This window comes from Lithobates pipiens, unplaced genomic scaffold (genome assembly GCF_037356315.1).
Source record: "Lithobates pipiens isolate NorthernLeopardFrog02 unplaced genomic scaffold, aLitPip1_a1.2 Scaffold_23, whole genome shotgun sequence".
In the NCBI taxonomy this organism is placed as follows: domain Eukaryota; kingdom Metazoa; phylum Chordata; class Amphibia; order Anura; family Ranidae; genus Lithobates; species Lithobates pipiens.
Window position 1 is genome coordinate 48,439,915 of NW_027507785.1, and position 27,779 is coordinate 48,467,693.

The 27,779-nt window shown below is 45.0% G+C and overlaps 1 protein-coding gene across 2 annotated transcripts in view; it reads left to right on the forward strand.

The window, feature by feature from the left end:
* BSN (bassoon presynaptic cytomatrix protein) overlaps positions 1 to 27,779 on the forward strand; it is a 230,275-nt gene that overhangs the window by 171,846 nt on the left and 30,650 nt on the right. For both annotated transcript variants that reach the window (XR_013262273.1, XM_077451559.1), the window contains exons 5-8: positions 10,439 to 17,146; positions 18,953 to 21,161; positions 21,534 to 22,585; positions 24,214 to 24,310. Coding sequence is in view for 1 of the 2 variants with exons in the window: in XM_077451559.1 (XP_077307685.1) it covers positions 10,439 to 17,146; positions 18,953 to 21,161; positions 21,534 to 22,585; positions 24,214 to 24,310 (10,066 nt within the window). In the remaining variant the exon portion in view is untranslated. The remainder of the gene's footprint in view (positions 1 to 10,438; positions 17,147 to 18,952; positions 21,162 to 21,533; positions 22,586 to 24,213; positions 24,311 to 27,779) is intronic.

Genomic DNA, 27,779 nt, shown 5'->3' on the forward strand with positions numbered 1-27,779 from the left:
CTCCCTCCCAACACAAATTCCTTCCAATCCCCCCCCATACCCCCTCCTAAAACAATACTTACCCCCTGCTGAACCCCAAATACCCCCTTCCAACACAAACACACTAAGCACTAATCTGCATGCTTATTCTCTAAGCAATAAATTCCCCCTCCTCCCAGTACAAATCTGCCCCCCTGCTAAAGCCCCCCCCCCCCAAAAAAAAAACAAATTCACCGCTCCTGGCACAAATCCTCTACACAAATTCCTCCCAAACCCCCCTCCTAACACAAATCCCCCCCATGCCCCCTCCTAAAACAATACTTACACCCTGCTGAACCCCAAATCCCACCTTCCAACACAAACACACTAAGCACTAATCTGCATTCTTACCCTCTAAGCATAAATTCCCCCTCCACCCAGTACAAATCTGCCCCCCTGCTAAAGCCCCCCCCCCCCAAATAAATTCACCCCTAGTGGCACAAATCCTCTACCTCTAAAATTTCTCTTCCTTGTACACATCTTATACCCCTACTTCAAATCCCTCCCTCCCAACACAAATTCCTCCCAACCCCCCTCCCCCTCCTAGCACAAATCCCCCCCCCATGCCCCCTCCTAAAACAATACTTACTCCCTGCTGAACCCCAAATACCCCCTTCCAACACACTAAGCACTAATCTGCATGCGTACCCTCTAAGCATAAATCCCCCCTCCTCCCAGTACAAATCTGCCCGCTGCTAAAGCCCCCCCCCCCAAAAAAAACAAATTCACCCCTCCTGGCACAAATCCTCTACCTCTAAAATTTCTCTTCCTTGTACACATCTTCTACCCCTACTTCAAATCCCTCCCTCCCAACACAAATTCCCCCCAACCCCCCCCCTATCAAAATTCTCCCCCCCCCAAATGTCCCCCCCAGAACAAAACTTACACCCTACTGAACCCCCCAAATCCTCCCTTCCAACACAAACACACCAAACACTAATCTGCAGGCTTACCCCCTAAGCATAAATCCCCCCCACCTCCCAGTACAAATCTGCCATCTGCTAACCCCCCCCCCCCCAGCACAAATCCTCTACCCCTAAAATGTATCTTCCTTGTACACATCTACTCCACTTCAAATCTCTCCCTCTCAGCACAAATTCTTCCCAAACACCCCCCCCCCAGCATAAATCTCCCCCCCACATGCCCGCTCCTAGAATAATACTTACCCCCCTGCTGAACCCCAAATACTCCCTTCCAACACAAACACACTAAGCACTAATCTGCATGCTTACCCCCTAAGCATAAATCCCCCCGCCTGCCAGTGCAAATCCGCCCCCTGCTAAACCCCCCCAAAAAATTAACCCCCCCAGCACAAATCCTCTACCCCTAAAATTTATCTTCCTTGTACACATCTACTCCACTTCAAATCCCTCCCTCCCAGCACAAATTCCTCCCAAACACCCCCCCCCCCAGCATAAATCTTCCCCCCTCCCAAATGTCCCCTACTAGAACAATACTTACCTCCTGCTGAACCCCAAATCCCCCCTTCCAGCACAACACTAAGCACTAATCTGCATGCTTACCCTCTAAGCATAAACGCCCCATCCTCCCAGTACAAATCCGCACCCCTGCTAAAATCCCCCCCCCCAAAAAAATTCACCCCTCCTAGCACAAATCCTCCACACCTAAAATTTCTCTTCCTTATACACATCTTCTACCCCCACTTCAAATTCCTCTCTCCCAGCACAAATTCCTCCCACCACCCCTCCCCTCCCAGCATAAACCCCCCCCCCCCCATGTCCCCTCCTAGAACAATACTGTTCCCCCTTCCAACACAAATCCCCTCCCCCAATCTCCTTGTGGCGCCCTCCCCAACCTCACATGATAAAATAGTGCCCAGGGCAGCGTCCTCTCCTGCCCACCCCTTGTCCCGGCCCGGCCCCTTCTCTTCTTCTACATACCACAAGAGGAGGGGTTCTGTAGTCCGTAAAGATAGCTGGTAATAATATACATGAAAATAATGATGTTGCCAATAACAATATGCAATGCAAACGTACGTGCTAAATAAGTCCAATGAATAAAAAAATATTTAAAAAAATATATTTTTTTTAATATTTTTTTTACATGTTTTTTTTTTAAATATTTTTATATATTTTTTTTATATTTTTTATACATTGGACATATTTAGCACATACGTTTGCATTGCATATTGTTATTGGCAACATCATTGTTTTAACCTATTATATTACTAATTATATGCTAATTATATTACCTGTTGTTGTTTTGTGAGAACATCTAGGTGATAGCAGCAACTTTATTGTACCTGCACATCTTTTTTGTCACATTATTGTGTATATATTATACTCATCATTCACATACCACTAGGTGGCAGCGCAGAACTATCACATATACAAATCTATAATGTGCTTCTCAACCCAACCAAAAGACCACTTTAGCGGATGTCGTCCTTTTGGTGTGATTAACTATACTGCATTTTAGGGCGTGGCAGCCCACTTTTATTAAATAGAACAGAACAGTTCACGCAGAAACCAGTTGCCCATGCAAGGGTTTCTACCGTCAACATAAAAAAATCACCTATAATTACCAAACCTTCTGGCTTCCTTATCAGCAGCACCGCTCCTCCCCTTACCAGTCCCTCTGAATGTGTTGCCCAGTTCTCCTGGCTCACTTGGCTCACGTAGCCTTTAGTTGTAGTGCCCTACTGCATGGTCCCACCTACTGGCCTCTGGATAGGGTTTCTCGTGACACCCCTGATAGGAGCCAACCTCACTCCTGGGAAGAGACCTCCTGTCTCCTAGCTACCAGCTGAGTCAACTCTGACCCCTGGTTGAGGCCTACTGTCTCTGGACTCCTGGCTGGAGCTCCTCTGACTCCTGGGACTAGACCTCCTGTCTCTGGACTCCTGGCTGGAGCTCCTCTGACCCCTGGGTGAGACCTCATGTCTCTGGACTCCTGGCTGGAGCTCCTCTGACCCCTGGGTGAGACCTCCTGTCTCTGGACTCCTGGCTGGAGCTCCTCTGACTCCTGAGACTAGACCTCCTGTCTCTGGACTCCTGGCTGGAGCTCCTCTGACCACTGGGTGAGACCTCATGTCTCTGGACTCCTGGCTGGAGCTCCTCTGACCCCTGGTTGAAGCCTCCTGTCTCTGGACTCCTGGCTGGAGCTCCTCTGACCACTGGGTGAGACCTCATGTCTCTGGACTCCTGGCTGGAGCTCCTCTGACCCCTGGTTGAAGCCTCCCGTCTCTGGACTCCTGGCTGGAACTCCTCTGACCACTGGGTGAGACCTCATGTCTCTGGACTCCTGGCTGGAACTCCTCTGACCACTGGGTGAGACCTCCTGTCTCTGGACTCCTGGTTGGAGCTCCTCTGACCCCTGGTTGAAGCCTCCTGTCTCTGGACTTCTGGCTGGAGCTCCTCTGACCCCTGGTTGAAGCCTCCTGTCTCTGGACTCCTGGCTGGAGCTCCTCTGACCACTGGGTGAGACCTCATGTCTCTGGACTCCTGGCTGGAGCTCCTCTGACCCCTGGTTGAAGCCTCCTGTCTCTGGACTCCTGGCTGGAGCTCCTCTGACCACTGGGTGAGACCTCATGTCTCTGGACTCCTGGCTGGAGCTCCTCTGACCCCTGGTTGAAGCCTCCCGTCTCTGGACTCCTGGCTGGAACTCCTCTGACCACTGGGTGAGACCTCATGTCTCTGGCCCTTGGCTGGAGCTCCTATGACCCCTGGTTGAAGCCTCCTGTCTCTGGACTCCTGGCTGGAACTCCTCTGACCATTGGGTGAGACCTCATGTCTCTGGACTCCTGGCTGGAGCTCCTCTGACCACTGGGTGAGACCTCATGTCTCTGGACTCCTGGCTGGAACTCCTCTGACCACTGGGTGAGACCTCCTGTCTCTGGACTCCTGGCTGGAGCTCCTCTGACCCCTGGTTGAAGCCTCCTGTCTCTGGACTTCTGGCTGGAGCTCCTCTGACCCCTGGTTGAAGCCTCCTGTCTCTGGACTCCTGGCTGGAGCTCCTCTGACCCCTGGCTGAAGCCTCCTGTCTCTGGACTCCTGGCTGGAGCTCCTCTGACCACTGGGTGAGACCTCCTGTCTCTGGACTCCTGGCTGGACCTCCTCTGACCACTGGGTGAGACCTCCTGTCTCAGGACTCCTGGCTGGAGCTCTCTGATCCCTGGGTGAGACCTCCTGTCTCTGGACTCCTGGCTGGAGCTCTCTGATCCCTGGGTGAGACCTCCTGTCTCAAATATATGAGCTGTCTCCAAACTGGGAGCCCTGAGCTATCCCCAGGCTTGAGTATATAACCACCCTGAACAGCTGCGTACTCACATAGGCTGCAGGCACTCAGTGAAATCCAGACACAGGATTGAAGGTTCCATCCCACCCAAGAAACCTTCAAGCTCCAGGCCCCAATCCAGGACTACAAAATCCAGAGAAAAAACAACACAGCTTTCTCTGAACAGAAACAATGGTCTGGAACTTATGCAAATCCTGTGTCATTTCTCCTACATTTTCACAGTGGCAGGGTTTAGCACCGTCACAATGTATACAATCCATATGGAGAAAGGAGGGGCTCATACTGTATGTAGCAAATTAAAAACTATTTAAAGTGGAGGGCCACCCTGAAAACAAAAAAAATATTAAAAATTACAAAAAATATTAAAAAAAAAAAATGAAAAAAATTTTTTTTTTTTACTTACCAGAAATGCCTGTTGCTAGGCACTTTCTCCTAATCTTCCTCTTCCTCCTCCGCGGAGATCTTCTGTCTTCTGTCTTCGTCGCGGCGTCTTCTGGGTAATGGGTTGCGCTGTGTTCTGGGAACTGTGTGTTCCAGAACACAGCGCGTCCCATTCAGAAAGCGCTGCGGGACTCGCGCATGCGCAGTAGCTGCGGGACTCGCGCATGCGCAGTAGGAAACGGGCAGTGAAGCCGTAAGACTCCACTGCCTGTTTCCCTTACAAGGAATGGCGGCGCCGGGACCCGAGAGCCGAGGGACGGGTCGGCCTCGGGCGGCCGACATCGCGGGCGCCCTGGACAGGTGAGTGTGTTGATTAAGTCAGCAGCTGCAGTGTTTGCAGCTGCTGACTTTTTTTTTTTTTTTTTTGTATAACCGGCCCTCCTCTTTAATTACATCCTTTAAAACAGGGGTCTCCAAACTTTCTAAACAAAGGGCCAGTTTACTGTCCTCCAAACTGTAGGAGGGCCTGACTGTGACCTGTGGGAGTAGAAAATGTCCTGGCGTCAGTGGTAGTAAACAATTCCCCATAATTGGCATTAGGGGGAGTAATAGTGCCCCATCGTTGGTATCATTGGGAGGAATAGTCCTCCATCATTGTTATCAATGAGAGAAATAGTGCACCATCCTTGGTATCAATGGGATTAATAGTACCCAATCGGTGGTATCAATGGGAGGTATAGTGCACCATTATTAGTATCATTGGGAGGACTAGTGAACCATCATTGGTATCAGTGGTAGTAATATTGCCTCATTGCTGGCGTCAGTGGGAGGAATAGTGCCCCATCATTGGTATCAATGGGAGGAATAGTGCTGCATCATTGGTATCAATGAGAGATATAGTGCCCCATCCTTGGTATCAATGGGATTAATAGTACCCAATCGGTGGTATCAATGGGAGGTATAATGCACAATTATTGGTATCATTGGGAGGAATAGTGCCCCATCATTGCTGTCAGTGCTAGTAATAGTGCTCCATCATTTGTATCAATGAGATTAATAATGCCCCATCATTGGCATCAATGGGAGGTATCACATTATTCACCATTATTGGTACCATTGGGAGGAATAGTGCCCCATCCTTGGTATCAATGGGGTTAATAGTACCCAATCAGTGGTATCAATGGGGGGTATAATGCACCATTATTGGTATCATTGGGAGGAATAGTGCCCCATCATTGCTGTCAGTGCTAGTAATAGTGCTCCATCATTTGTATCAATGAGATTAATAATGCCCCATCATTGGCATCAATGGGAGGTATCACATTATTCACCATTATTGGTACCATTGGGAGGAATAGTGTCCCATCATTGGTATCAATGAAAGGAATTATGCCCCATTGTTGGTGTCAATGTAAGGAATTGTGCCCCATCGTGGTATTAATGAAAGGAATTATGCCCCATCATTTGTTTCAGTGGAAGGAATTGTGCCTCAGCGTTGGTGTCAGTGGGAGGAATTGTGCCCTTTTATCAGTGTCATTAGGTGGAATAGTTCCCCATCGTTGGTGTCAGTGGGAGGAATGGTGGCCCATCATTACTATCAATGAAAGAAATTATGCCCTATCGTTGGTGTCAATGGAAGGAATTATGCCCCGTCACTTATTTCAGTGGAAGGAATAGTGCTCCATCATTGGTGTCAATGGGAGGAATATTGCCCCATCATTGGTATCAATGGGAGGAATAGTCCCATCATTGGTTGCTGACAATGAGGGGAATAATGCCCCAAGGGCCAGGTAAAAGTAGGTGAAGAGCCGCAGTTTGGAGACCACTGCTTTCAAATTCAAAATATGATCTATATCTTGGGTCAATATTTTATATAATTTAGGATTTTTAAAGAATGCAGTAAAGCAGTATTGTTTGTTACACTTAGATCCTCCTTTTTCCATATATATATATATATAAAGTGGGTAAAATAAGTATTGAACATGCCACCATTTTTCTAGGTTAATATGTTCCTAAAGGTATTAACATGACATTTTCACCACATGTTGGTAACAACCCATGCAATCCATACATACAAAGAAACCAAAACAAATAAGTTCACAAATTTAATTATTTAATGTGTAATAAAATGGAATGACACAGGGAAAAAAGTATTGAACACAGACCTATAAAAAAGGTGTCTCATTACCAAGGTGTCACACAAGAAACATCTCATGATGGGTAAAAGCAAAGAGCTCTCTCAAGACCTTCACAACCTTATTGTTGCAAAACATACCGATGGCATTGGTCACAGAAGAATTTCCAAACTTCTGAATGTTCCAGTGAGCACTGCTGGGGCCATATTCCAGACACGGAAGGATCATAATTTCACCATAAACCAACCACGACCAGGTGCTCCTCGCTTGATTTCTGACAAAGGAGTGAAGAGAATTATCGGAAGAGGTGTACAAGAGCCAAGGACTTCTCGTGGAGAGCTTCAGAAAAACCTGAAATTAGCCGATACAATTGTTTCAAAGAAAACAATAAGTAATGCACTCAGCCGCCATGGCCTGTATGACCACTCACCGCCCAAGACTCCATTGCTGAAGAAAAAGCGCGTTGAAGCTCGTTTAAAAGTTGCTGCACAACATTTAGACAAGCCTGTGGAATATTTGGAGAATATAGGCTGGTCAGATGAGACCAAGATTGAACTCTTTGGATGCCATAATGCACACCATGTTTGAAGATCAAATGGCACATCATCCCAAAAACACCCCCCATACCAACAGTGAGGTTTGGAGGTGGGAACATCATGGTGTGGGGCTGTTTTTCAGCATACAGTACTGACAAACTTCATATGATTCAAGGAAGGATGAATGGAAAAATGTACAAAGACATTCTTGATAAAAATATGCTCCCATCTACCAGGATGATGAAGATGAAACGAGGGGCGGACATTTCAGAAGGACAAGGATCCCAACACACAAAGCCAAGGAAACTCTCTATTGGTCTCAAAGAAAGGAAATGAAGCTGCCATAATGGCCCAGCCAATCACCCGACTTGAATCCAGTAGAAAATCAATGGAAAGAACTAAAGATCAGAGTTCATAGAAGAAGCCCACAGAACCTTCAAGATTTGAAGACTATTTGTGTGGAAGAACGGGCCAGAATCACACCAGAGCAACGCATGCGACTCGTTTATCCATACAGGAGGCGTCTTGAAGCCGTCATTACCAACAAAGAATTTTGTACCAAATATTAAATAAATTTCAGTTATCGCATTCAATACTTTTCCCGGTGTCATTCCATTTTATTACACGGAACTTCATTTCTGAACTTATTTGTTTTGGTGTCTTTTTATGTATGGATTGTATGGGTTGTTACCGACATGTGGTGGGTGACAATTTCATGTCAACAACACCTTTACCATTATATTTACCGAGGAAAATAATGATGTGTTGAATACTTATTTTACCCACTTTATATATCACTTGTGGGGACTCTCCTCCTGAAAAAAAATTGTAGCATCAACCGTGATCCCGGTATTACCACCCCAATACGAGGCTATATATATATATATATATATATATATACAGTGCCTTGCGAAAGTATTCGGCCCCCTTGAACTTTTCAACCTTTTGCCACATTTCAGGCTTCAAACATAAAGATATAAAATTTTAATTTTTTTTGAAGAATCACCAACAAGTGGGACACAATTGTGAAGTGGAACGAAATCTATTGGATATTTTAAACTTTTTTAGCAAATAAAAAACTGAAAAATGGTGCGTGCAAAATTATTCGGCCCCTTTACTTTCAGTGCAGCAAACTCACTCCAGAAGTTCAGCGAGGATCTCTGAATGATCCAATGTTGTCCTAAATGACTGATGGTGATAAATAGAATCCACCTGTGTGGTCTCGTCTAAAGTTTGCCACAAGCCACCTGGGAGACACACCAAACATGTGGAAGAAGGTGCTCTGGTCACATGAAACCAAAATCGAACTTTTTGCCCACAATGCAAAACGATATGTTTGGCGTAAAAGCAACACAGCTCATCACCCTCAACACACCATCAACACTGTCACACATGGTGGTGGCAGCATCATGGTTTGGGCCTGCTTTTCTTCAGCAGGGACAGGGAAGATGGTTAAAATTGAGGGGAAGATGGATGCAGCCAAATACAGGACCATTCTGGATGAAAACCTGTTGGAGTCTGCAAAAGACCTGAAACTGGGACGGAGATTTATCTTCCAACAAGACAATGATCCCCAAACATACAGCAAAATCTACAAAGGAATGGTTCACAAATAAACGTATCCAGGTGTTAGAATGGCCAAATCAAAGTCCAGACCTGAATCCAATCGAGAATCTGTGGAAAGAGCTGAAAACTGCTGTTCACAAATGCTCTCCATCCAACCTCACTGAGCTCCAGCTGTTTTGCAAGGAAGAATGGGCAAGAATTTCAGTCTCTCGATGTGCAAAACTGATAGAGACATACCCCAAGCGACTTGCAGCTGTAATCGTAGCAAAAGGTGGCTCTACAAAGTATTAACGCAAGGGGGCCGAATAATTTTGCACGCCCCACTTTTCATTTTTTTATTAGTTAAAAAAGTTTCAAAAATCCAATAGATTTCGTTCCACTTCACAATTGTGTCCCACTTGTTGGTGATTCTTCACAAAAAATAACAATTTTATATCTTTATGTTTGAAACCTGAAATGTGGCAAAAGGTTGAAAAGTTCAACGGGGCCGAATACTTTCGCAAGGCACTGTAATAATATATATATATATATATATATATATATATATATATATATATATATAATGTTTTTCATACATTTGCTATGGTGATTCGTTGGGTTGAGACATATATATAAATTGTGTGGGTGTCTGTCTTTGAGTAATAAAAACCCAGCAGGGGCTCTAACCCTTCCTTCCTCACTACGCCCATAACAAAGGTTCTGAGTGAAGCTGAGTTTATAGCATAAAAATATGTAAAAAAGTGTGGAGTTTTTCTTTTCAATAAAGATCCTGCTACTTCTTCTCTCCTTCGGAATAACCAATCATATTTATTCACCAGTAAAGATGAGCCAATTGATGTAATAATTGGACACAATAAAAATCTGGCAACTTTCTTTAATGTCCTGTTTAAGTAGATTTGTCAGAACTGAGGGGAATCACTCGTTGCGGGAATCCTGGCAAACAGAACTGACAAATTGTGTGATTGTTGCCAGAGAGGAAAAATCTGCTCTTCGTCAAAGAAATCAGTTCACCAGAAGATGTCAGATTTATCAGTCTTGTTAGATTATCCTGATTTGAGGATCAATATACTCACTATATAACAACGGATGAAGAAACCGAAAAAACTCTGGATAGCCGCACTCCGGATCAGGTAAAATAGGTTGTGCCTTTATTGTTTCCACCAAAAAAAAACCTTCACATCATACGAATTACAGCAGCAGAGGGAATGTAGAACAGGGAATGCTATGAGTAAGCGCTAATTTCAGCGTGAAACGCGTCAACATTCCCTGTTCTACATTCCCTCTGCTGCTGTAATTCGTATGATGTGAAGGTTTTTTTTGGTGGGAACAATAAAGGCACAACCTATTTTACCTGATCCGGAGTGCGGTTTCTTCATTTGGCTAGTGCAATTAGCCTGCACCTGGGACCCCTACTTGTTTGGAGTGGCCAGTTTCTTGGTGGATCAGCCTGGAGCGGTGGATTTTTCTTTTTGTTGTCGATTTTCTATATAACAACGGATACCGTGACTTGTAGTATAAACTTTTTTTTTTTTTTTTTCCCCACAGGATATCAGCAAGCCTTATTCCCATGACTTGTCCCGCAGCCCTCAAAGTCTTAGTGACACCGGATACTCTTCTGATGGAATCTCCAGCTCTCAAAGTGAGATTGCAGGACTGCTACAACAAGAGGAAGAAAAACTGAACACCACTGGCATCTCTCAGCGTAGCCCACCAAGCCCATCTGAATTGACCAAGTTGGAGAGCTCTATGCGGCCCCTGTTGGAATCAAAGAGCGACAATGGGAAGTTGTTCCATAGCTTACGGGAAGATCAAAAACAAAAGCAGAGACCCAAATCACTAACCATTACACCCGAAGCATTCGACTCTGACGAGGAACTGGAAGATATCCTGGAAGAAGATGAAGACTCTCTGGAATGGGAAAATCAGCGAGACCAAAGAGAGCGCATGGAGTCATCTGATGAATTCGGCAGCAAACTTCGTCATGATTATGTCGAAGACAGTAGTGAAGGTTTCTCACCTTTACCAACAAGGCAGCCTCAAGGAGGCTTCACCGATGAAGAGTTCATGAGGAGACAGTTATTAGAAATGAGTGCAGAAGAAGACAATCTTGAAGATGAAGATGAACAATATAACCATATCAAGTACAGCAGTGCTAAAAATGGACACAAAGCAGACTCAGAAAAATCCAAAAGTACCTCAAAGAGATCCCTTGCCTACAATTCATCTAACATGTATGATGAGAATGGAAAAGGTATAGAGGTAGAAGATGAAGATATGACTGCATCTCAAGGGGGACTCCGGCGGTTTAAGACTATTGAATTGAACAGCACAAACAACTACAATCGAGACATTGACCTTGATCATGAAGCAGACATTACTTTAGACAGGGAACCTGAATTAGAGATGGAAAGTCTGACTGGATCCCCCGAGGAAAGGTCTAGGGGAGAGTATTCATCCACATTACCTGCAACAACTCCAAGTTACACCAGTGGTACATCACCCACATCATTATCATCCCTTGAAGAGGATAGTGACAGCAGCCCCAGTCGAAGACAGAGACTGGAGGAGGTAAAGCAGCAAAGGAAAGCTCGGCATCGCTCACATGGTCCCTTACTTCCTACAATTGAGGACTCCTCAGAAGAAGAAGAACTGCGAGAGGAGGAAGAGCTTCTTCGTGAACAGGAAAAAATGAGAGAAGTAGAACAACAAAGAATTCGAAGCACTGCACGCAAGACCAAAAGAGACAAGGAAGAACTAAGAGCACAAAGAAGAAGAGAACGATCAAAAACACCACCTAGCAATCTGTCTCCAATTGAAGATGCCTCACCTACTGAAGAAATGAGACAAGCGGCAGAAATGGAAGAGCTGCACAGATCTTCTTGTTCAGAATATTCACCATCTATTGACTCAGAGGCAGAGGGATTTGAGATCATGGCTTCAAAGCTATACAAGTCAGGGAGTGAATACAATTTGCCTACATTTATGTCTCTGTACTCGCCAACAGAAAAGACATCTTCTGGCTGCAGTAACAAGCCACTGAAGAGTGCGGAAGAGGTCTACGAGGAGATGATGAGAAAAGCCGAAATGTTTCAGAAACAGCAGCAACCGCAACAAAATGTGATGTATGGAAACAGTTATCAGCAGGTTGGTTATGTGGGCACAGAAAGCCAGAACAACTTTGAGTACCAATATATTGACGATTATGGCTATGACAGTAGTAGACACGGTTCTACGCAGAGTGACTACCATCTTGACATGTCAACCTCTGGGACAGTGTACGATGAAATTTTACAGACGTCTCAAAATATTTCAAGAATGCATCAGTCATCCTCGATTGACTTCTCGTTACAAGATGATAACAAGAAAGAAGCATACGCTGAAAAGCAATTTCTAAATGCTGAAAATGCATATAATGAAATGATGAAGCAAGTGAGTGGTCCTCTTACTCCTGGAACAAGTCCGACTCAGCTGTCTGCACCAGTGTCCTTTTCCGAAACCAGCTCTGGAAGAGTCATACCTGATGTACATGTTACACAGCACTTCTCCAAAGATGGCGTTGATCAGGCGAAACTCCACAGTTCCTCTACTGTACCCACCTCTAAGACAATGACATCAACTCACCAGTACAGCAAAGTGTCCACAGCTAGTACATCTACTGCGACTGCCGATGCCTCATCTGCTACTCCTGCTCACAGAAGCTACTCGCATTCCAGAGCAACTCCTGACTATAGCTCCAATGAAGAACAATATAGAAATAGAATGGCTGCAGATGTTAACATGTCACCAAGAGATAAAGCACAGAACGTGGGGACAAATGTGTCACTGACTTCAAAAGTTATTTCTTTTTTTAAGAGTTCTAGTCCCCCGCTTTCCCCTACCTCTCCCACACAAAGTCCAACTCATTCAGCTCCAAGAATAAGTATGTCAACGGGAAGCAGAAGTACTGCGGAATTTTCATCTCAGACTCAAACCATCCACAGGACTGATATAAGTGGGCCCTCTTCCTCTGGTGGCTCTTCCCCTATGGTAGCTCATGGTACACAGACACCCGAGCGCACTAGGTCACCTCGTCTTTCTAGGCAGCAATCTTCTCAAGATTCTCCATTTATGGTTATTACATTAGCATCAGATACATCCAGCCAAACTAGGCCTAAGAGTGTTAGTTCCTCTACCTCAACAGTCACATCCCCTACTAGATTAAACCGCCAGCAAACCATTCACAGTTATAGCCAGCCATCAGCTAGTAGTTCACAATCCCAGCAAGAACAAATGCAGCCCAGCTACAGTAAGGGACACACAGTTGTAGAAAGAGCCCCCACTATGGCAATGCATACAGCCGCTAAAGGACAGCAGACAGCAATGATAGATAGCTCATCCAACACTTATAACTGGGGTTCTTTGCCACCTGAGAATATCTCATTGTGTAGAATTTCTTCTGTACCTGGAACATCTAGGGTCGAGCCTGGGCCAAAGCCTAGCGGCAGTGCTGTCGATTTACGGACTGCAATGAAAACCACACCAGTCATTATGACTGACCAAGGCATGGATCTTACATCTTTGGCTACAGAAACAAGACGATACTCTTTAACAATGGACCAATCCCCGATGCGGCAGACTACAGCTGTGCAGCCGCTCTGTGTAAATTTAAATGCCCAAGAGCAGCCACATGCTGTTATTGGCACAGCCACAACTGTCAGCATAACTGTTGCAACGTCCATGATTGTATCACAGCCAAAGCAGCCTGTAGTGTATGGGGATCCTTTTCAGAATAGGGTGGACTTTGGTCAGGGCACCGGAAGTGCAGTGTGCTTGACACAAGTCAGGCATATGGAACAAACAGCACCGCCTGGCATGAGGGCAGGGGTGATTAGTGCTGGCACTGCGGCACCTGTTGGTAAGCCAGAAGAGATTGGCACTATGCAGAAGGAGATATTTGCCAGATACAATCTTCCAAGTCAGGTAACATCAGCGGTTAAACGAGATATTGTATCACAGACTGGTAATGTTCAGAACATTGCTAACATCAGTGCTATGCCCAGACAGTTTCACCAGGAGCAGTCCATGGGTTATCCTGAAGCATATAAGGGTGTTCCAGAGCCTAAAGTACAATATCCACCGGTAAACATTGCTGGAGCCCAGCCCCACACCATGATGGTACAACTCGATGAGATGGCATCTAACACAGTTACAAAACTTGTGAAAGAAGAACAGCCATCAAATGCTTTGGACCTGACAAACATAAAACCCGAGAGCCAGGTGGTGTGCTGTGATGTGGTCTATAAGTTCCCCTTTGGTGGAAGTTGTGCAGGTGGATATAATAACCCTAACGTAGTGGAAAAAAGTGCAGAACCAGCTCAAGCAGTCAGGCCTGGGGGTCAGTACTATGGGCAGAGAGAACAAGAGCTTTCAGATAATTATCGCTATAGGGAGTCCAAGCCGATGCCACCGATACAACCAGCACCCCCCGCACCCACTCAGAATTTATATGAAGAGCAAAAATTTTATCCTTATCCTGGAAGACTGTATTCCTCCATGTCAGAGACCAATCTTTCAGATATGAGTTTATATCATCCCTACCATTCTAGCGGTGGAGAAAGTGCGATGGATCTATCTACAATGAAAAGCTCCTACAGCATGAACTTCTCTGATGGGAACTACCTAAACCAGGGAATGCAGTATGGGTCCTTTACAGACTTACGGCAAGCCCCTGATTTATTTAATAGCTCATTACCTATGAGACGGTACAGTTCATTGTCTAATATATATTCTGACTACAGATATTCCTCTAGAGACCTGTCTAACTTTCAAGAGTCTAGCCTTGCTCAGTATAGTGCCACAACAGCTAGAGAAATCAGCAGGATGTGTGCAGCCTTAAATTCTATGGATCATTATGGGGGTCGACATGCAAACAGTGCAGATATTTTGCAGTATGGTCCTACCACAATAGGGGCAGGGCCTGCAGCAAACATGGCACATAGTCAGCAAGGACTTACACCCATTAGGCAAAACATGATGTATAGTCCCCATTTCCCAGACACACGTCAAGGCTTTGGAGGTTTAGGACAGTATAATGTTGCTGGTGGCCGGCCTTCGGCTATTAGACAGATGTATCCATCTCCCGCCACTGTCAGAGCTGCCGATGGCATGATTTACTCAACAATAAATACACCCATTGCCTCCACTCTTCCAATCACCACACAGCCAGCGCCTGTACTTCGGCCAATGATAAGAGGTTTGTACAGACCATACGGCCCAGGGAACATCACAGCTGTACCACTGGCAAGCCTGACTAGAGTGCCACTTGTTGCTCCAAGGATGGCACTGGGATCACAACCAGTGTATCGTTACCCTGGAGTAAGTAGATTTCCTCCTGCTTCTACAGCATCAGTAATTGAGGCTCCTGTTTACTTGGGAAAACCTGCTAGCACTGTTACGTGTACAGTTACTACAAGTGCAGTGTCATCTCTCCCTGTTTCAACAACACCTACAACCATGGTTGTTGCTTCAACTGTACATACAGAACCTACAATGGCAGCAACCTCTGAGGTGCATCCTGCCACCTCCTCTGCACAACAGGTGAATCCTAAAGATGCTGGACAACAGCCTGCCAGCCAAAAGCCAGTTTCAGAAAGCCAGACAACCAGATCAGCTCATAAAGTCACAAGTGAAAAAGAGGAGAAGGAGAAAGAGAAAGAAGAGGAGCGACAGAGGAAGCAGCAGGAACATCATCTTCAGATTGAAAGAGAAAGAGTGGAAATAGAGGCTCTAAGACAAATGCGTTTACATGAAGAGCTGGAAAGGGAACGCTTAGAACTTCACCGACACAGAGAGAAGGAACAGATGCTCGTCCAGAGAGAGCTGCAAGAGTTGCAATCCATCAAGCACCAAGTTCTGCAGCAGCAGCAGGAAGAACGCCAAGCACAGTTTGCTTTACAGCGGGAGCAGCTGGCCCAGCAAAGGTTGCAGCTTGAACAGATTCAGCAGTTGCAACAGCATCTTCAGCAGCAACTGGAGGAACAGAAGAGACAAAAAACTGCACCTCCTCCAGCCAATGAGCAGCCAGCAAGGCTGCCAGCCCAGACAGCCACTGAAATTGCAATTGAAATGCAAAGAACCCTAGCCCAAAGTGGGCAGTATTGGCAACCAATAAACCCTCCTTTCATTGCCGTGGCACCTACCGCGCCAGATGTGCAAGGACAACCACGATACCCTGGACCCCAGAGGCCACTAACTAATTCTGCTTCAGAGATGTCTCTTCAAACAGAAGAACAGTGGGAAGTAAACAGAACCATTAAGAAGAGAAATTCAATGCCAAGGCTAAGGGATGCCTATAACACCGATGACGGTCATGAACCATACATTGTTAAGAAGATAACAGACAGCAGTGTCCAGACTGATGATGAAGACGGAGAAGAGAGGTTTTACATGTCCCGACGCCGCAAAACAAAAAGAAGCACTGATTGCAGCGTTCAAACAGATGACGAAGACAATGCAGACTGGGAGCAGCCAGTCCGAAGACGAAGGTCCAGGTTTTCACGCCATTCAGATTCCAGCTCAGACAGCAAGCATGATTCCAAAGGAACGTCGAGCATTGCCATCCAGACCATCAGTGATTGTTCAGTGCAAACAGAGCCAGACCAGCTTCAGAGAGTCTCTCCATCCATACATATCATTACTCCAGATCCCAAAGTGGAGATTATAAAATATATATCTGCTCCAGAGAAGACACATCGAGGTGAGAGCCTGGCCTGCCAAACAGAACCAGAGACTCAATCCCATGGCATTGTGGTACCACAGCTGAATGTTCCTACAACAATTACGCCTTATTCCTCCCATATCCAGACTGGAACATCTGGGCCTTTAGATGCTAATATGGCAAGACAACAAGGAAAGAAGAAACCTGATCCACTGGAGATCGGTTATCAGTCCCATCTTCCCTCAGACACTCTCTCTCAGCTAGTTCACAGACAGCCTCCCAAGTCCCCCCAAGTTCTTTATTCACCAGTTTCTCCACTCTCACCTCACAGACTTCTGGAATCTACATTTGCTTCTAGCGAGAGACTCAACAAAGCTCATGTCACCCCGCAGAAACATTTTACAGCTGAAACCACCCAACGGCAGCAAATACTGCCCCGTCCAATCAAAAGCATGCAAAGATCCTTGTCAGATCCAAAACCCATCAGCCCCACCTCTGAGGAGTCCACCAAGGACAGATTCTCTATGTATCAGCAACACTTGCTGCAAGGTGCCCAGGTAAGAGGTATTCTGTACTATCCTGCATAACATTACACTGACATTCTGTAGACGCACACATCAAGCATTGTTCCATTTTGTTAAGCTATGTGCAGATTTTAATACATTCTCATGTACAAGAGTTTAATTGTGCTCTTCCAGAGTCTCCTTTAGAGACTGATGGTGTGTGCATTTGTTTAGCTACCTATAATAATAGAATATGAGATAGTCAGACACATATTGTTTTTTTTATGCTTACAAGAGTACACATTTATTTTTTTATTTATTTATTGCATGAGATTCATCAGTGCCAATACAGACAGAATAGATTTATAATCTTGAGTTTAAGATACACCTATAGGCCCCGCCAGGCTGCACAGGCCACAATATTTTTCCATTAATATTTTCAGCATTATGTTTTAATTTTTTGAGGCCATGAAATTAAGACGAGCCAAGTTTAAATTTAGATGAACAAAGATAAAGTAGACCAAATAATTCATTGATTCCCAGGTGGAGTTGAAAGTATAAAGCAGATTCCATTTTTAATAAGACAGACGTAGGTGTCCCAACCTGATTCACGTCATACAATCAAATTGGCTCATTCTGTATTGTTCAGAATCTTTTGCCTGATTGGGATGGGGCTATCCTCCTCCTATAAGGCTATAACACCAATGTATATTATATAGCAGTGGTCTCCAGATTGTGTCCTGGGGGCCAGATGTTACATAGTTAGTAAGGTTGAATAAAGACACCAGTCCATCCAGTTCAACCTGAGTGAGTGTCTACAATTGACCCTATCCCTGTACATTGCACACTCACATCGGTCCCTACCCTCAAGGAGCCCACAATCCAAGGTCCCCATTCATATACTAGGGGCCAATTTTGGACAGAAGCCAATTAACCTACCTTCATGTCTTTGGAGTGTGGGAGGAAACCGGAGTACCCAGAAGAAACCCACGCAGACACAGGGAGAACATGCAAACTCCAGGCAGGTAGGGTCATGGTTGGGATTTGAACCAGCGACCCTTTTTACTGCTAGGTGAGAGTGCTACCCACTACACCACTGTGCCACCATGATGTGGCCCTTTGCTTGACTTTATTCCATCCACTCACTCCAACAGTGGGGCATAATTCCTGCCACTGACACCAACAATGGGGTACTTTAACTTCTACTGACATCCACAATGGGGAAAATTCCTCCCAATGATGGGGCACGATTCCTCCCACTAACACCAATGATGGGGCACGATTCCTCCCACTAACACCAATGATGGGGCACTATTGCTCCCACTAACACCAATGATGGGGCAATTTTCCTCCCACTGACACCAAAGATGGGGCACTATTCCTCTCACACCAATGAAGGGGCACTATTGCTCCTACTAACACCAAAGATGGGGCACAATTCCTCCTACTGGCACCAGTTGGCCATTATTCCTCCAACTATGATAAGACACTATTCCTGCCACTGACATCAACAGTGGGGCACTATTTTCCCCCCAATATTATTCCCCCCAATAATTGTTTTTCTTCCATTTATGCCAGGATTGTCTACTCCCACTTGCCCCTGCCCCCTCTAAAGTCAGAAGGACAGTAAACTGGCCTTTTGTTTAGAAAGTTTGGAGACCCCTGATATATAGTTTACAGATGACACCATTTGGTTTTCCTTTAATAAACAAATTCATCAGTTACATAGATTTGTTAGCAGTTTTCAGTTGTCTTACTAAAAGTCACCTACTTATTTTTTTTTCATTTTATGGACAATAGTTAGCTTGTTGTTAATTGTGAATACCTTGGCAGTCTACACATGTATTTTATTCATTGTAGATTTCAGCTTTCCAGCCAAATACTTTGACACGCAAAGTGAAGCGGACTCTACCCAGTCCACCTCCTGACGAAGCTCATCTTCCTATCACCACAAGTCAGGCACACACCCAAATGTACATGCCGAATCTCACTCAGAGGATGACGGCAGGGCAACCAGTTCAGCTACCGAAAGTCGGTTTTATGAAAACTCTCGATCATGACCTGAAGATTGTAGAGCAAGAATCAACAAAACTTCGCAAGCAGCAAGCAGAACTGGAAGAAGAAGAGAAGGAGATTGATGCTAAACTAAAATATCTAGAGCTTGGTATCTATCAGAGGAAGGAGTCTGTGGTGAAGGAAGTGGGTGGTAGAAGAGATGTCCCTTACCTCAGATCTATGGGTGAAAACAGGGATTACATGTCGGACAGTGAACTCAACAATATGCGGATTTCTGGTTATGACGGCAACAACCTATTGAACAGGACAGGCCCTACCCCTCAATATTCAGAGTTACAGAATCCACAGCAGTTTCAAACATCAGCTTCCTCTTACATATCTAACTCCTACCAGTACACTACCGGCCAAACAGTTACCCCAGTCACTACTTCTCTCCAACAAACCAGATTCGAGCAATCCCCATATCCTGTATCTAGTAATGGTCCATCTCAAAATAGCTTTCAGACTCAAATGTCAAATTACCCTACACAAACTTCATATCAGACACACAACATTGCCCCAACAACAAGCTATCAGACAGATTTAGGCCTGCAAAGTCATACAGGTTTCCGGCCACCACATCCTAATTATCAAGCCCACACTACCTATGCAAATCAAACACCATTACAAACTTCTTTAAACTCAGGTTTTCCATCACAAGCAGACACTTTTAGCTCCCACCAAAAGCCAAGGCAGACATCGCTGGCTGATCTAGAACACAAAGTTCCTACAAATTATGAAGTGATAGCAAACCCTACGGTGGTCATATCCTCGGCAACTCCTGATACAGCCTTCAGTAGCACAACTGCAGCTAGCACTTTTGACCAGTACAAGGCAGGAGATGCAAGGCAGACTGACAGAGGTAATGGAGCAGAAAGCCCCTCAAATAGTTACACATCAGACTCCCATTACACAAATCTGGAACAAAATATTCCTCGTAACTATGTGATGATTGATGATATTAGCGAACTGACTAAAGAGAACCCACCAGTATCAGAAAGCCAAAAAGTCGAACCTCCTTCTCAGCCCAGTCAGCAAAATAACAATGGCCGTCATATCAAGGAGAAAAACGGTCACATGGAAAGCGATAGTTTAAGCAAGCCGTGTTGTTATTCTAGAGCAGAGGAAGAGTCGGAAGAGGATGTATATGATCACCACAGCTCAGATTATCGTGGAAGAAACAGCTATCAACGTAGCAGCGATGGTAACGGTCGTGATTCTTCTGGTGGCTCTTACTACTATGTAGATAATGATTCTCGACACCCGTCACGGATAGATAAACATGGCTCTAGCATGGGAATGCCAAAACACCCATCCAAAAATTTGGCTCCAGCTGTTGTGTCATCCAAGCGCAGCAAGCACAGAAAACAGGGAATGGAACAGAAAATTTCCAAATTTTCTCCAATTGAAGAAGCTAAAGATGTAGAATCTGACCTAGCAGCTTCCTATCCAGTGACAACATCAATGAGCAACAGCTGTAGTGTGTCCTCAAGAGCAAAAAAACTTCAGGACGAGATAACATACGGCCTAAAGAAAAATGTGTACGAGCAGCAAAAATATTATGGAGGGTCAGGTAGAGACATGGTAGAAGAAGACGATAGAATTTACAGTTCCGGGAGCCGATCAAGGTCAGCATCCAGTTATGGTCTGGAAAAATCAAGCCGTGATTCAGGAAGCAGTAGGAGCAAATCCTATGAAAGGGACTCATCGGACAGGTATCATAAGACAAGCTCCAAACCTTCTACGCTCACTATGAGTCAAAGTCGGGGACGAGCCCCGATGCGATCGCAGGCTTCCGAAGAAGAAAGTCCCGTCAGCCCAGTAGGAAAGTCTGTGTCTCGTTCAGGTGGTGGAATGTCCCAGCCCCCAGTGGATAGTTGTCCCCAGTTCTGCTCGAGCCACTCGCTGCCTGACGTACAAGACCATGTAACGGAAGTGCCAAGAAACCATACATACAAGCCAGAAGAAACTTACATGATGGACGATTCACACTGTGTTGTGTCGGACAGTGAAGGTAAACACTATAAATGGTGAGATCTCAGCATGCTGGAATCGAGAGTCTCATTTTATTGTCCCATGCTGTTCATAGCATGATATGCCTTCCTGAATTTGCATGATGTGCCTTTCTTATTCATCTTATTTTTGTGTCAGCATGGTGCTGTTCAGCAGTTTCATTTGTGTTTTTCTGTTTCATGTCGTTGATTATGGTGCGTCCCCAATATTATTTTTTTTGTCAGTCAGTTGATTCTTGGTTTCTTTGGTGTTTTTTCCACCACTTTTGCATGTTATCAGCTGCTACCTGTCCATTTGTTGCATGGCTTCAGTCTATCTACACTTCACCATTGGCCACAACAGCTGATCCTGATTTGTTTTTTGGTTTCCAAAGCCTATCATTTGGGTCAGGAGGAAACAGATTGGTTTGATAAACCAAGAGAAGCTCGTTCAGAGCGGTCGAGGTATCATGGCAGCCACACACCGATTCAGAAAAAGATTCCAGTTAAGCACACGTATCATGATTACGATGAGCCTCCAGATGAGGATATGTGGCAGCATGATGACTATTCTCAGCCTCGCCATTTATCTTCTAAAGATCATAGACATCACGGAGATTCTGGAAGACATTCCTCTTCCCGTCATATCGAGGAACAGCAAAGGCGATCGTCTAAGCAGCATCCCAGGGACCAAGGGCGTCATGAATCTCGACCACATTCCCAACCATCATCGTCTTTGAAGAAATCACAGCAGCCAGATGCAAGGTCACAGGGAGGATATCCATCAGGTTCTGAGTATTCACAGCAGTCAAGGCAATCATCCAGTTATCACCATAGTTCGGAACCGCAGAAGTCCCAACGACAGCCCCAAATATCTCAGCAACAAAAGGCAGATTCTCACCACCAGATTCCACAGCAAACTAAACCGTCTCAATTAGGCCAGCCTCAGCAAACAAGACAGCAGCAGTCTCAGCAACCAAGTTCAAGGCAACAGCAGCAGATGGGACCATCACAACAATCTTCTCATCCGTCTTCTCATCAGCCGAGCTCGCATCCAACATCTCACCAACCTTCTTCACACCAAACTCATCCTCAGTCTCAGCATCAACAAGGTTTGTCTCAACCAACAAGAGTGCAGGGACAGCAGCATCAACCGCAGCAACAGCAGCAGCCGTCTGCAGGCCAAGGACTGCCAGCTTCTCGACAACAACCGCAGCAGCAGCCACAAGGGAGTCAAGGTCAGGCAACCTCAAGAACTCAACATCCGCAGCAACAGCCGCAGCAACATCCGCAGCAACAGCCGCAGCAACATCCGCAGCAACAGCCGCAGCCACAGCAACAGCCACAGCAGCAACAGCCACAGCAGCAACAGCAGCAGCCGCCGCCACAACAAGCTGTAAAACAGGCACAACAGACCTTGCAGTCCAGTGTTCCATCAACTGTTCCAGTAAGTATTGTTATTATTATACTATTCTTATACATGATTTATGTAGCACCAACAGTTTGTGCAGCGCTTTATAATATAATATAAGCTTTCAGTACAAATGTTAACCGTAAATGTCACAAAAAAAAAACAATATCAGCGCTAATGTACAAAAGCCTAGAACTTTATTTTACTCTAACTGAAAGGCATCAAGTTTTTATAAAAGTCACTTATGTCACATACATTATGTTACAAAAAGTATTAGGACGCCTGCCTTTACACTCACATGAACTTTAACGGCACCCTAGTCTTAATCCGTAGGGTTCAATATTGAGTTGACCCACCTTTTGCAGCTATAACAGCTTCAACTCTTCTGGGAAGGCTGTCCACAAGTGTGTCTATGTTTGACCGTTCTTCCAGAAGTGCATTTGTTAGGTCAGGCACTGATATGGACAAGAAGTCCTGGCTCGCAGTCTCCGCTCTAATTCATCCCAAAGGTGTTCTGTTGAGTCAACTTCCTGAAGGCCAATCAAATTCCTGAAGTAGAACGGAGACTGCGAGCCAGGCCTTCTTGTCCAGCATCAATACCTGACCTCACAAATGCGCTTCTGGGAGAATGACAATATAGTGTATAATTATAAGGGAAGACAAGGGTAGGATGCCTCTTAATCAACCCAGTGCTTGTTAAAGTCAATGGCCTGTTCACTTTAACAAGCATCGGGTCAGTTGAGTAGCATCCTATCCTCGTTATGCTGATACTCCTGGATTCGTGATGTTGGACGCTCACTCCCATGTTCTGAGCACTAGTGAGGAGTCACTCAATACTCAGGATTTGAGCGCCGCAGTAAGCTTTTCAAGGTTTTAGAGGAAGACAGAATGAAAGTTGATCATGGTGCATGAGGGCAGACGAGGTGGAGAAAGAGACGATTGAAGTTGAGTGGTAGATGTGGCTACTAGTCATAAAGTGGGTAGAAGAGGTAGGGCCAGAGGTGACCATGGAAAGTAGAGTAAGGAAAGAGAAAGCAGATTGACAACTGACTGGGGGGGGGGGGGGGGTAATACATTGAAGAGGCAGAATGACAGCTAGGGGTATACGAATGGTATAGTGATGGCTACACAGAGCAAGGAGTGGAGTTGTAAGACAGAAGTGTCAGCTGGCCATGGAATATCAAGAGGTAAGAAGATAGGAGCTGATTGCAGGCCTAGGGAGGAAAGTAATGAAGCCGACCATGGGATGAACATGAATGGAAGAAAGAGAGAGAAGGAGTAATGAGATCTTATTGTAGACATGGGAAAGAGAAGGGGTTTAGCTTGGAGAATGAGTCTTCAGTTTTGTGTTGGCTTATTGAATAAGTCCACGTGTGTCACCTATAGCCCAAAACTCCATTATGGAAGGCATGTGACCGTGAAGATACCATCCAGGGCAAGGAAAGAGATCAACAACCACTTAAACAGAGCATTAGGCAGGATTCCTATATGGGCAGTGAGAAGCCTCATGTTGTAGACACCCCTGTAATCCGGGAAATAGCCCACTGAGATCTTTAGAGTTGGGCAGGCATGAGACACACATTTTGTTAGTTTTTATATGTGAAAGATTCTAGAGAAGCTCGAAGAAAGCATTTACGCAGATTTATCCTTCTTTCCCATTCTAGCCAAAAGTCGAACCGGTGGACAGTTCCAAGACTGCTGCAAAACCGACTCCTCAGCCAGTCAGGGCACCACAGGCTCCAACACCAGGGCCAGCTGCAGGTAAGCTGATGGCATGCCTTAAACCCAGATAGCAAGGATAACCTGCCACAGATATGGTGCAGTGTTGAATTGTTACATAGTAGGTGAGGTTGAAAAAAGACCATCAAGTCCAACCTATGTGTGTGATTATATGTCTGTATTGCATTGTAAATCCCTGTATGTTGAGGCCGTTCGGTTGCTTATCTAATAGTTTCTTGAAACTTATCGATGCCCCCCGCTGAGACCACCACCTGTTGAAGGGAATTCCACATCCTTGCCACTCTTACAGTAAAGAACACTCTACGTAGTTTAAGGTTAAACCTCTTTTCTTCTAATTTTAATGAGTGGCCTCGTGTCTTGGTAAACTCCCTTCCGCAAAAAAAGTTTTATCCCTATTGTGGGGTCCCCAGTACGATATTTGTAAATTGAAATCATATCCCCTCTCAAGTGTCTCTTCTCCAGAGAGAATAAGTTCAGTGCTCGCAAACCTTTCCTCATAACGAATACCCTCCAGACCCTTTATTAGCTTTGTTGCCCTTCTTTGTACTCGCTCCATTTCCAGTACATCCTTCCTGAAGACCGGTGCCCAGAACTGGACATCATACTCCAGGTGCGGCCGGACCAGAGTCTTGTAGAGCGTGAGAATTATCGTTTTATCTCTGGAGTTGATCCCCTTTTTAGTGCCAATATTGTGTTTGCTTTGTTAGCAGCAGCTTGGCATTGCTGAGCCTATCATCTACTAGGACCCCCAGGTCCTTTTCCATCCTAGATCCTCCCCAGAGGTTCTTCCCCCCAGTCTATAGATTGCATTCATATTTTTGCCAACCAATTGCATTATTTTAAATTTTTCTATATTGAACCTCATTTGCCATGTAGTTGCCCCTCCCCCCATTCATTTGTTCAGATCTTTTTATAAGGTTTTCACATCCTACGGAGAAGTTATTGCCCTGCTTAGCTTATTATTGTCCGCAAATACAGAGATTGAACTGTTTACCGCATCCTCCAGGTCATTTATGAACAAATTAAATAGGATTGGTCCCAGCACAAAACCCTGAGGGACCTCACTACCCACCCCCGACCATTCCGAGTACTCACCATTTATCACCACCCTTGTAGCCAGTTTTCAATCCATTACTCACCCTATGGTCCATGCCAACGGACCTTATTTTGTACAGTAAACGTTTATGGTAAACTGTGTCAAATGATTTTGCAAAATCCAGATACACCACGTCTACGGGCCTTCCTTTATCTAGCTGGCAACTCACCTCCTCATAGAAGGTTAATAGATTGGTTTGGCAAGAACGATTCTTCATGAATCCATGCTGATTACTGCTAATGATACCGTTCCCATTACTAAAATCTTGTATGTACAGTGCCTTGCGAAAGTATTCGGCCCCCTTGAACTTTTCAACCTTTTGCCACATTTCAGGCTTCAAACATAAAGATATAACATTTAAATTTTTTGTGAAGAATCACCAACAAGTGGGACACAATTGTGAAGTGGAACGAAATCTATTGGATATTGTAAACTTTTTTAGCAAATAAAAAACTGAAAAGTGGTGCGTGCAAAATTATTCGGCCCCTTTACTTTCAGTGCAGCAAACTCACTCCAGAAGTTCAGCGAGGATCTCTGAATGATCCAATGTTGTCCTAAACGACTGATGGTGATAAATAGAATCCACCTGTGTGTAATCAAGTCTCTGTATAAATGCACCTGCTCTGTGATAGTCTCAGGGTTCTGTTGAAAGCGCAGAGAGCATCATGAAGACCAAGGAACACACCAGGCAGGTCCGTAATACTGTTGTGGAGAAGTTTAAATCCGGATTTGGATACAAAAAGATTTCCCAAGCTTTAAACATCCCAAGGAGCACTGTGCAAGCGATCATTTTGAAATGGAAGGAGTATCAGACCACTGCAAATCTACCAAGACCTGGCCGTCCCTCTAAACTTTCAACTCAGACAAGGAGAAGACTGATCAGAGATGCAGCCAAGAGGCCCATGATCACTCTGGATGAACTGCAGAGAACTACAGCTGAGGTGGGAGAGTCTGTCCATAGGACAACAATCAGTCGTACACTGCACAAATCTGGCCTTTATGGAAGAGTGGCAAGAAGAAAGCCATTTCTCAAAGATATCCATAAAAAGTCTCGTCTAAAGTTTGCCACAAGCCACCTGGGAGACACACCAAACATGTGGAAGAAGGTGCTCTGGTCACATGAAACCAAAATTGAACTTTTTGCCCACAATGCAAAACTATATGTTTGGCGTAAAAGCAACACAGCTCATCACCCTCAACACACCATCCCCACTGTCACACATGGTGGTGGCAGCATCATGGTTTGGGCCTGCTTTTCTTCAGCAGGGACAGGGAAGATGGTTAAAATTGAGGGGAAGATGGATGCAGCCAAATACAGGACCATTCTGGATGAAAACCTGTTGGAGTCTGCAAAAGACCTGAAACTGGGACGGAGATTTATCTTCCAACAAGACAATGATCCCAAACATACAGCAAAATCTACAAAGGAATGGTTCACAAATAAACGTATCCAGGTGTTAGAATGGCCAAGTCAAAGTCCAGACCTGAATCCAATCGAGAATCTGTGGAAAGAGCTGAAAACTGCTGTTCACAAACGTTCTCCATCCAACCTCACTGAGCTCCAGCTGTTTGGCAAGGAAGAATGGACAAGAATTTCAGTCTCTCGATGTGCAAAACTGATAGAGACACCCCAAGCGACTTGCAGCTGTAATCGCAGCAAAAGGTGGCTCTACAAAGTATTAATGCAAGGGGGCCGAATCATTTTGCACGCCCCACTTTTCATTTTTTTATTAGTTAAAAAAGTTTCAAAAATCCAATAGATTTCATTCCACTTCACAATTGTGTCACACTTGTTGGTGATTCTTCACAAAAAATAAAAATGTTATATCTTTATGTTTGAAGCCTGAAATGTGGGAAAAGGTTGAAAAGTTCAAGGGGGCCGAATACTTTCGCAAGGCACTGTGGTCCTTATCATCCCCTCCAAGAGCTTGCATACTATTGATGTTAGGCTAACTGGACTGTAAGTCTGGTAACTTGCTGTACATTTGCACTGGCAAGATATTCACTTGTAGAGCACTTAAATGACACATTCTAGTTGACACTTTTCCAATTTGTAGCAAATATTTGTGGCAAGTCTCTACAAGCAGCATCTTTGGGGCGGGTGTATACATTGCTCATAAACCGCCCCGCCATTGAAATCAATGGGCAGCGCTGCTGAAGCGCCTGCAAAGCATTTCGGCAGCTGCACTTTTAACCCTTTCCTCGGGCGCTAGCAGGGGTTTAAAGCACCCCGCTAGTGGCCAAAAAGCAGGTTAACTGTGGCCCACGCCCCAGCGTGAAAGGGGTTTTAAGCCTTGTACACATGATCAGATGTTCCGACGGGAAATGTTTGATGACAGGCTGTTTGCGGAAAATCTGACCGTTTGTACGCTCCATCGGACAATTGTTGTCGGA